At 44.4% G+C, this 10,504-nt stretch overlaps 1 protein-coding gene and 1 pseudogene across 1 annotated transcript in view; one reads left to right on the top strand and one right to left on the bottom strand.

Annotated features, from left to right (window-relative positions):
* Window positions 1–10,504, top strand: part of LOC8040571 (DNA polymerase alpha catalytic subunit) — a 165,697-nt gene that overhangs the window by 17,114 nt on the left and 138,079 nt on the right. Inside the window, exon 8 of the mRNA XM_029966821.4 lies at window positions 7,048–7,198. Coding sequence (XP_029822681.2) covers window positions 7,048–7,198 — 151 coding nt within the window. The remainder of the gene's footprint in view (window positions 1–7,047; window positions 7,199–10,504) is intronic.
* LOC120838163 lies at window positions 5,082–6,371 on the bottom strand (annotated as a pseudogene).

Genomic DNA, 10,504 nt, shown 5'->3' with positions numbered 1-10,504 from the left:
GGTCAAATTAATTGTTCCTTTAACAAACATGCTTTTTATGATAAAAGAAAGTAACCAACAAACAATCTCTAAATGTGAGAGGGCCCGACATTCTAAGACCAATTTGGTTTTCTCTTCGCGGCAACTATGACCATCGAAGACCACTTCCTCTTTTAACGTGATACATTCTTTGGCTAGGCCCTTCGTGAAGCCCAGATAAAAGCGTGACCACGAGGCTCAATACTGATTGGTTGACGAGTGGGAGAGGAGGAGTGAGGTGCTCGACGCTGTTTGGTTAATGGGGAGGTCATGTGACTAGAGGGGTAGGCGAGGAAGAGCTCGACCACCTGTGTGCACCGAGGGAGAGGAGCTGGAAAGTGCGGAAGGCTGTGCACATGGTATGTGTTAAACTATCCGATGTAGAGCTTTGTCAACGTAGGCGTCTGACATCTCTAAACTTGGAGTATTCCTTAAACGTTTGTAATGCTAGAACGTTTGACGTGCCTAGCAATTTGCCATAAATTTTTCTGAGAGCAGGTATGGCTTTTGAACTTAGCAGTTTCTCTTTTTTTTTCGGAGAGGTATTCTTTTCCTCTTTTTTATTCACATGGCACTGTCTGTTCTGCTTTCAAACCGAATCAGTTTTGAAACATGGGGCCCTCTCATATCTGGGATTGGTTAATGGTTTATTTTACTTTTATAATCATTTTAACCCAGCCAGACAGACTTTTGTTCGATTACCGTATTTACTCGAGTAATAGCCGCACTCTTTATAAACGAGGCCCTTGCGTCTACTTTCCCGCAAAGCACATATACAGCCAATCATAGCGTTGCGCATAAGTAACATTGCGAATAACTAGATCGAGAACATGAGTCTCCATGCAAATGCAATCTTCACAGATGGTATCTTCGCGCGAAGACGTTATCTCTGTCCCGTAAACCGCTGGAATCATGCTGTCGATCGCTGTGATTGGCAATCCGCGTGCTCCGCAGAAAAGCGATCCCTCAGGTTTTCTTCATAAACAGTGCGGCTAATACTCAAGTAAATACGGTATGTCTTTACCGTAAAATACCACGGGAGCTCCCACTTTGTTCAAGCGCCCACTATTTTTACATTTCCCAAGCTTGGGAATGGTGGGCAAATAATATGTTAGGCACCCAATTTGACCGAACAGAGTGCCCATGTCTAGATTAAAACCCAGTTTTCAGTGGAGGTGTGGTGTGTGCTCCTCTGGCATTTTACGGTAACTGCATAGTATTATGGAGACTGAAGGCACATGCCATCTTTTCGAAAAGCACATGCTGTTCAGAACAGTAGGCATGTGCTATGTTACAAGTTGCTGTCAGCTGCAGAAACTCGCCCTGCACGGTTTGTGTCAGTCTGTTCGGGCTGTAATGCCGTCAATTTGTTCTATACAGCTTTCCAAGAAACACTCGGGCCCAGGGACAAGAGAATCTTTTTTGAGCCAACTGGGTTTGGGGCTAGTTTCTGATCTGTGTCACTGCTATCCCTAACCAGGTGGACTTGATTTGAACAGGCGCAGCCTGCGTAGGTGCAATTTTAGACACCGCTGGGGGCTAAATTTTCGCCTTTTCCCGTCGTTTTTGGCGTTTCATGGTGTTTGTATTTTCCCAAGGACATTGACCAAGCATTGTCAATGTTCATTTAAAACAGGAAACAAACTAATTTTGTTGATTTCATTAAAGTGGTGCTAGCTGTGCGATGATAGTTAGAAAGTATAAAACGGACGGAGCGGCTTTGACAGAACGAATGCGCCTGGAATGTTTGTTTTATTTTACGATAAGTTTTGATGGTTTTGACAGACAACTAGAGTGTTTACTGATGTACACGACAGGACTCTCACATAAAATTTTGCAATTGTTAGCATTCAAACAATATATGCTACGTAACACACAGTGCAGTGTTATCCAAAAAGCATTTATTTGAGAAAGATCTCAAATAACACAGCACCACAGTGTCGACGACAGTCAGATCTGGACGATTAGACAAAATCCAAAAAGACATTTTATTTCAACATACTGCCAGCCACCTGTTGGCAGCCAGGGCAGGGGTGGGCATAGACAGACACAAACAAAAATAGCACGATAACCTAGCACACAGCAAGCATACCTAACAAATCATCGGCGATCAAAAAAAAAAAAAAAAAAAGAAAAAAAAAGTGTTTAGTCATGGTAAAAAAATGAATAAACAAAGTGGCATCGATTCACTTGACACAATCAACTTTCGAGCAAACGGTACCAATTGTGTACACACACAAAAAGAAGAAAAAAAAAATAGCGTGCAACAATAATAACCTAATATACCGTCTGCAGTCACCGCCAAAAAAGTTGTTCTATCATTGCTGCAAATGATGACGGTGTGACTGCATTTGTAACACTTTCAGGCAAACTATTCCAGTCATTGATTGTTCGCGTGAAAAAGCTATTTTTTAGACAGTCAGTTCTACAGAAAGGGACCACAATAGTTTTCGAGTGCTTATTGCGCGTGTGCCTGCTTGAGTTGTAGTCCATGTACTTTTCGAATGACATGCGCGAAGAGTTGTGCACGATAGTATAAAGAAGCTTGAGACGGTTTATCTTGCGACGGGTTTCAAGACGAGGCATTTTTGATATGTCGTATAATTTTGTAATTGAACTTTTTCTTCTGTATTCGTTGTACGCAAATCTAAGTGCTTTCTTCTGAACTCCCTCAATTCGGTCTACGTTGATTTTGGAAGTGGGATCCCATACCACGTCAGCATACTCCAGAACAGGGCGTACGGTGGTGCTGTACGCTGCTAGTTTTGTTTTTGGTGTACAGTGTCTTAGTTTTCTTTTTAAGATCCAGAGTTTCACCATCGCTTTCTGCACAATCCATGCTACATGACTGTTCCAATTGAGTTTTGACGTGAGTATAACACCGAGATACTTGTATTCGTTGACAGTTTCTAAGGGATGGTTGTTGATGGTGTAGCTAAAAGCAAGGGGCGTTTTCTTGCGTGTGACGCACATGTACACACACTTAGAACTGTTAAGCGACATCTGCCAATTCGTGCACCATTGCGTTATACTGTTTAGACAGTTACTGAGCTTTACCTGATTACTTCTCGAATCCACCTCTGAAAACAATACGCAGTCGTCCGCATAAAACCGGCATTGTACGCTGTCATCAACAGTGAGATCATTTATGTAAACTAGAAAAAGCAAAGGCCCGAGCACGGACCCCTGGGGCACACCAGAAATAACGGGGATAGTTGGGGAAATTACTCCTCCGACCTCAACAAATTGATGACGATTGCTTAAGTAAGAATCCAACCACCGCATTTCATTGCCTACGAGAGTCTTAAGTTTTATCAACAGCTTCTGGTGCGGTACTCGATCAAAGGCTTTGGCAAAATCCAAGAAAATAACATCCACCTGGCCCCCTTTATCAAGAACCTTTGCAAACTCATTTACAGTATGAAGAAGCTGCGTAACCGTCGAGAAGCCGTGCCTAAAACCATGCTGTTGATCCGATATGAAGTTATTTGCCTCAAAGTGAGTCACGAGATGCTTGAATAAAAAATGTTCGAGAACCTTGCTGCAAGAACAAAGCAAAGAAATCGGTCTATAGTTACACACTTGAAGCCTGTCACCGGCTTTATGAATTGGTATTACCTTTGCAGTTTTCCACTGATCCGGTACAATAGCCTGTTCAAGCACATTGTTGAATATAACAAAAAGAAATTTAGAGCACCATTCGGCGTATCTTTTCAGAAAAGCGTTAGGGACATTGTCTGGACCACTTGATTTTTTTGTGTTTAAATTTAGAAGTGCTTCGAAAATGCCTTCCTGCGTCACCTGGACGTCCGGTACTCCTATTGCTCTTTCCCTGTATTCGGGTGACTCGCCGTCGTTAATCGTGAATACCGAAGAAAAATAGTTATTAAATGTTTTAGCGATAGCCGATTTGTCAACAACTTCTCTTCCACGTTCCTCAATCTTGGTTACGTGCTGTCGCATGCCCTGTAAATGCCTCCAAAATTTAACTGGATCATTAAGCAGGAAGTTGGTCATTTTAACGTTGTAGTATTCATACCTGGATTTTTTTATTAGTGATTTAAGTTTTATACGCAGCACAGCTACCTTTGCTTTGCCTTTACATGTTTTGTTAAGTCTTTTTGCCTGGCGCTTTACTTGTAAAATCTCCCTCGTTACCCAAGGACTACGCTGTCTAGTATTTGTTTTCCTGGTTGGCACAAAGCGTTCTATACACGTGTTTACACTTTCTTGGAAGAAATGCCATAATTGGTTTATATCACAGCTAGTGCAGGTAGATAAATCGGAAAACCTGTCGAAGGACAACTCAAGAAAATCTAAGATACTTTCGTCTTCTGCTTTGTTGAAGTCCTTAATTTTCCTTTCCGTATTAGGTAGACGGTTGGGGACTAAACCTGTACAGTCTAACACTATCATGCGATGATCTGATATCCCATCTACAACTGCACAATGGTTATCTGCAACACACAGAGTATTAGAAACAAATACTAAATCAAGGAGAGAACTGGTGGTTTCAGTAACCCTCGTGGGACTTGTTACCATCTGAACAAGGTTGTTTGAGAATGCTAAATCGATCAAGAGTTCGGAGTGGCGACACGCTGACATTGAGGTCATTGTTTCCCAGTCTATATTTGGAAGATTAAAGTCACCTCCCAAAATTATATTTCTGTTGTGTTTTGACTCTTTATGCACAAAATCGTGTAAGTCGTTCAATACCTCAATGTCAGCACAAGGTGGCCTGTATACCACACCCACCAAAATACAGGAAGATAAAAGCGACACTGTCACCCACACCGCTTCAATGGGTGTGGTATTACGCAGCACAGAAAATTCCATTCCTTCTTTCAGAACTACGTATAGCCACCCCTCCCCCTTTCGAAGAGCGATTTTTCCGTATAATTTTGTGCGTTGGGGGAACGATATCGCAATCAGAAATACTATCACTTAGCTAGGTTTCGGTTATCAACAATATGTCGGGGTCGAAACTAAGAATAATGCTTTCCAAGTCGATCGTTTTATTGACAATGCTCCTTGCATTCAGGTTTATTAGTCGAAGTTTCGTGCTAGTTGTACAAACTGCCCCTTGCACTGCAACTTCGGGAGGAGGGGGGGAGTTTGTATTTCCATGCGCTAACCGTCAGACAGGATTCTGACGCGTGGCAGGATAGACAGGAACTCTTATTTGCAGTATCATCCCAGATGAACACTTGTCCATTTATTTTAATTTTATCGAAAGAGAGAACGACTTTATCTCCATTCTTTTTTAATTCCTTAGCGCTGTCCCAGAGTTTTTTCCTAATCTGCTGACACGTGGTGAGAAGTCCTCAGAAATACTGAACCTTGAGCCCTTTAAACGCCTGCAGCTGCTCAGAACTGCACTCTTGTCCCTCTCTTCGAGAAACCTTAGGATAACTGGTCGCGTTTTGTTAGCGACCTTACGACCAAGCCTGTGTATCTTTTCAATTCCAGAGGCGTGTACACCGAGAATATCCTCAAAAATTTCTTTCTTAACACAGTTTTCCAACCCTTCATTGCTTTCATCTGCTGTCTCTTTAATACCATAAACAAGTAGATTATTGCGTCTGCTTCTGTTCTCCAGGTCGTCTACTTTTCCGAGAAGGAAATTAACGTTCTTTTCAAGAGACACAATCCTTGTCTCGAAGGCTGCCACAGAAACCGCCATATTGGACAGTCCATCTACTCTGCGTTCGATTGTTGCAAGTCTAGCGTTAGTTTCCGCAATCAGTGCATCTGTAGCAGTTTTTCCCTCCTTTATCTCCTTCACGTCACTTGCAATGGCCGTAAGATGCTGCATTAGATCCTCAAGGGTGGGCCCCAGGTTGGTTTCTACGTCGCCGCTTAGCATCAACAAGAGACTAAACAGGTCATGGCACACACATAACACTCTCCAAAGTGACCGTGGGCACGGCAACTCTAAAAGACACACATTGTCGCTTCGGTAAGAACATGAAGGGTACTCGTTCCTCACCTGCACGAAAAGTGTAAGCGGGTTTTTCAGCGACATAGCTCTGACGGAGTCGCCGCGCCCACTGTCGTTGAACCACCTTGATTGCGGCTTTATAGGTGGTTGAGCCCAGGAAGTGACCGTTGATGTTTCCGGTCGCGCATGCCCGAAGTGTAGAATCGGAGCGTGCTCGATAGTTGCCCGGTAATCGCTGGATGATGCAGGAATATCCCAGAGAGTGATGACTGGAAGCTTTGCCGCTGAGTCAGATGTTGCTGTTCCTCGTGCACTCGCTGGTGCATGAATGGCCGAATAAACCGCCAGGGTCTGCACGAAAAGTGTAAGCGGGTTTTTCAGCGACATAGCTCTGACGGAGTCGCCGCGCCCACTGTCGTTGAACCACCTTGATTGCGGCTTTATAGGTGGTTGAGCCCAGGAAGTGACCGTTGATGTTTCCGGTCGCACATGCCCGAAGTGTAGAATCGGAGCGTGCTCGATAGTTGCCCGATAATCGCTGGATGATGCAGGAATATCCCAGAGAGTGATGACTGCTGCATTAGATTTAGGAAGAGCTTTCTTTCTTCACCACACCAGCACCAAGACAAAGAATGTAACTGATCCATTCCCCACCCTAAACAGCTATTTTTGGCTATGACTGAGAAGGACTCTATGCGGGTTATCTCTGGAGTAAAGAGAAAAGTGGTCATTGTTCGCAAAATCGCGTCAAGGGCCTTTTGACATTCTTTTCCTCCTTCGATTCCCGTGAATGTCGAACAGAAATGCTTGAATAACAGGCACTTACCAGCCCTATTTCTCACAGTAGAAGATGACACAAAAAGGCTATGTCAAGAGAGGTTGCAAAACTTAGAATGTAGAACCGCAAAACATACATGAAGAATCGTGCTAAGCAGGTTTCAACAATCCAAGAGAGTGAGGAAATTTCTAGCTGATGGGGGTGCGAAAGTCACCCCAGCTGCATCATCATCAACAATATGGCGGCAACCTAGGAGCGTTTTTTGGAAAGGTGTATAATTGGCACGGGTTTGCACTGCTGCTTTATCCAGACCAGACGGTGGACGAAGACTTGGCGTGCTTTGCGGACGCCCAAAACGACGACTTCCACATGGAATCGGAGGAGAACGGCCAGACGGCCAATGCGGGGCTGGACCTCAAGGTTGGCACAGGCGTTGGAAAAGAAGAGTCTTTGGATGACAGGTGGGCTATCTGTTCACTGTCCCCTATAGGAGGCTTCTCTGGGAGAGGCCATGGGTTCCCAGAGTATCGCGAGAAACACCCCAGTGGTGTGATTGCTGTGCCAAACTGCACCAAGGGGCTAACCCTGCTACATCCTGTTACATTTTGCCAAAATATGGGTAATCTGCGCCAAGCCTGCGCCAAAAAACTAATTTCGGTTGCCCTTCAAAACCGAAACTAAACTGAGCACCAAACTTGAGCGTGCGTGAGCTAGGTGGTACATGCTGCCATCCGACACAAAGTACCCTGCATCAATTGCCCATCCGGTCTTGCATGGTTTTTCCGCCGTTTCGCACTCTCGTCGTTTTATGGGTCTCGTCTCGCGTCTTTTTTTAAAATATTCTCAACGATAGACTCGGGTGCATGCGGGCGCTCCGACGCTAGCTTGTTGGGTACCACTCATGCCGTCATGCTGTGAAGCGAAACCACATTTTTGCACGGTGGGAGTTACTTTGTCAGCTAAAGCACTCGCTCCTGAAGGCAACGGCCGTGGGAAAACCATATTTGGTTCCTGCCTTCCAGTTACCGTGGTCGTGCGGCGTCAGCTAGTGCTGTCCCCACGTCACTGTAGATATGAGGCTTTCTAAAATGAAACTAAGTGTTCATCAGCATTCCTGTTCTTGTTTAAATCATACGTTACTGCATAAATCTCTCTAACTCAAAGACTGCTGTGTCGAAGTGTTGATTACCTTGGTTTCTTTCGGTGGGCTTTCTTTTGAGAGGGACCCCGGTATGTGAAAAGTCTGCCGCGAAAGAAAGTTGGAGAAGAGAAGTGAGTTAAAGCAAAGAAGGCAATGTCTGCATGCTGAACCCACAGACAGGGTTCATGCGGGTCCTTGAAATCCTTGAAAACCCTGGAATTTAAAAGTATGTTTTCAAGGCCTTGAAAGTCCTGGAATTTTTACAGATCCTTGAAAGTCCTTGATTTTCGAGTTTGACGACGACATTTAGCAAATGTTTATGAACGCCTGGCCACACTGGAATCAGTTTCGGTTTCGAAGGGCATAGCCAGATCCATATCCAATCCACTCCTTTATGTTATTTCCAGTACGGGATCAGAAGTAGCCGGCGAAGCTCGAACGTAGACTGGTGTGTAATCTGTGCGGTCGGAATTACTGCAGCAACTGCAAGTGAGAAATATGCCAGGGAAATGCAAGTACCAACGCTGAGAAACGACAGTTATAGGCACTGCATTGCACCAGACCTGCCGAATCCAAATTGGGCTAAATGCAAGCCTTGCTCGAAAACGTTCAACATCGCTGCTATGGGAGAGTCAGCGCTGCATAGTCACATGAAGAGCGCCAAACCCAACGCGAACGTGAAGCTGGCAGTGAGTAACCCGATCAAGAACTTGTTCTTGGTGCCCTCTGTAAGTGAATGTTCCTTGAACCCAACGTCTGTGGACACAACGCAATCACGGTCGTCGGGCTTGGACGGTGTGTCCAAGAAGCATGAGCTTGTGACTCATGCAGAGATTCTGTGGATACTAGAAGTAAATGCATTACACTAATCTTAAAAGCCCTGTTCACGGACAAGTGATTTGTTGAGAAGAATGTTTCCTGACAGCAAAGTCACTCGAGCCTTCTCCTGCGGAGAGCAGAAAGTATTCGTACGTCGCGTGCCATGGTCTCAGACCCTTTTTCTTATCTTCAATTGGCAGGTCGCTGTGGAAAATATGAAAGCTATTTTCTACATCTGGCAGCGAATTGTATGGAACGCTGTAAACAAGGCAGGGCGACGTCTTGAATGTACAAATCACGAAGGAACTCAGGATGTCCGTGGCTTCTGCAAGGCACCATTATCGTGTTTTTTGGGAAGCCAAGAAACGGGAGCTTGAAGATGCAAGGCAGGTGAAAAGGCACTGTATTGATGGAGAAGTTCAAAGATTGAGAGAGAAGAAAAAACTGGAAGTAGCTGTTGCTGAATTGACGGCTTCAGCAGACAATTATGCAGAGGAGGCAGAAGCCACGAGTGACTTCTCATGGATCATGAAATCCAACAGCCTCAGGAAGACTTGCCAAAAGCAAGGCACAGGAAATTCTGATCATTGACCTCGAAGTCCCGAAAAAGCAATGTGAACTACCATTAGGGTGACCACCGTCCTGCGACTCGCGGGACTGTCCCGCATTGAGGGCTCATGTCCCGCGTCCCGCAAGGAATTCTCAGATCTTCAAAATGTCCCGCATTTCATACTGTCGTAAAATTCACTCTGCAACTCATGGCGTTGCCGAACAACGGGGCACGGGGAAGCGCGGATGTCGCTGGTAATCGTGTGAATCGCAGTGGTACACCATTTTCTATCCAAGCATCGTGGGAAGCAACCGTCTTTCTTGCAGGAGACCCGACGTGCATGCTCTGTTGTGCCTCTCTCCTTGGCAAAATATTCTAAGAAGAATCACTCACCAAAAGTTTCAATATAAAATATTGTAATTATTTTGAAATCACTGTGTCAATCCGAAAGGGCTGCTGTGGATTTTTGTTTCAGTGAAGGCAGCCATACAAGGCAGAAAGCCTACAACTCTCAACGGCCGAAAAAGAATATAATGTTAAAAATTTGTGTAGGACCATGTTGATTAAAGTAAGCGCTGACAGGAAACAATAATCTGAAAAAGATTTACTTTTTCTTATTTCCATTTGATGCATTGAGTTCTGCTACAGTCGATTTTTATATTTTCAACTTCGACACATTAATAACACATTCGGCATGGAAGATATATCACTGGGAGTGAAAATTAATTGAGCTTAATTGCCGCAATACAATTAGCAGGTGTATAAACAGCACAAGATATTAAATGTCTTAACAGAGCCTAGGTACGTGGTGCTTTGTTAATAAATTTCTTCTACCCCCCCCCCCCCCCCCTCCCCCTGCGCGTCCCGCATTTCGCTGGCAGGAAGGTGGTCACCCTAACTACCATGAACATTGGACGAGTGCTTGTTTGGTGTATATTTTTTGTTTAACATGTAAGACATGGCAACGTGTGTTGTTAATGTGCTTCTTTGAATCTAGCATACAAAAAGAAAAGCCCCTTAAGATCTTGTCTCGTGCAATAAATATTACATTTTTAACGCACTTAGAATTGGGTTTTGTCTAAGTAAGGCTCAACATGGTCCTTGAAAATATCCTGTCTGGGCCTTGGAAGTCCTTGAAAACCCTTGAATTTTTGTCTTCAAGGCCAGCATGAACCCTGCACACAGCGCGCTTGTCTGTCTCGAGTTCAGTCGTTGCACAAAGCGCTCCAAACAATTTTCGACCCTGGCTCGCATTAT

This window comes from Ixodes scapularis, unplaced genomic scaffold (genome assembly GCF_016920785.2).
Source record: "Ixodes scapularis isolate PalLabHiFi unplaced genomic scaffold, ASM1692078v2 PGA_scaffold5__190_contigs__length_132052651, whole genome shotgun sequence".
Classification (NCBI taxonomy): Eukaryota; Metazoa; Arthropoda; class Arachnida; order Ixodida; family Ixodidae; genus Ixodes; species Ixodes scapularis.
This window is presented reverse-complemented; position numbering and strand designations above follow the sequence as displayed.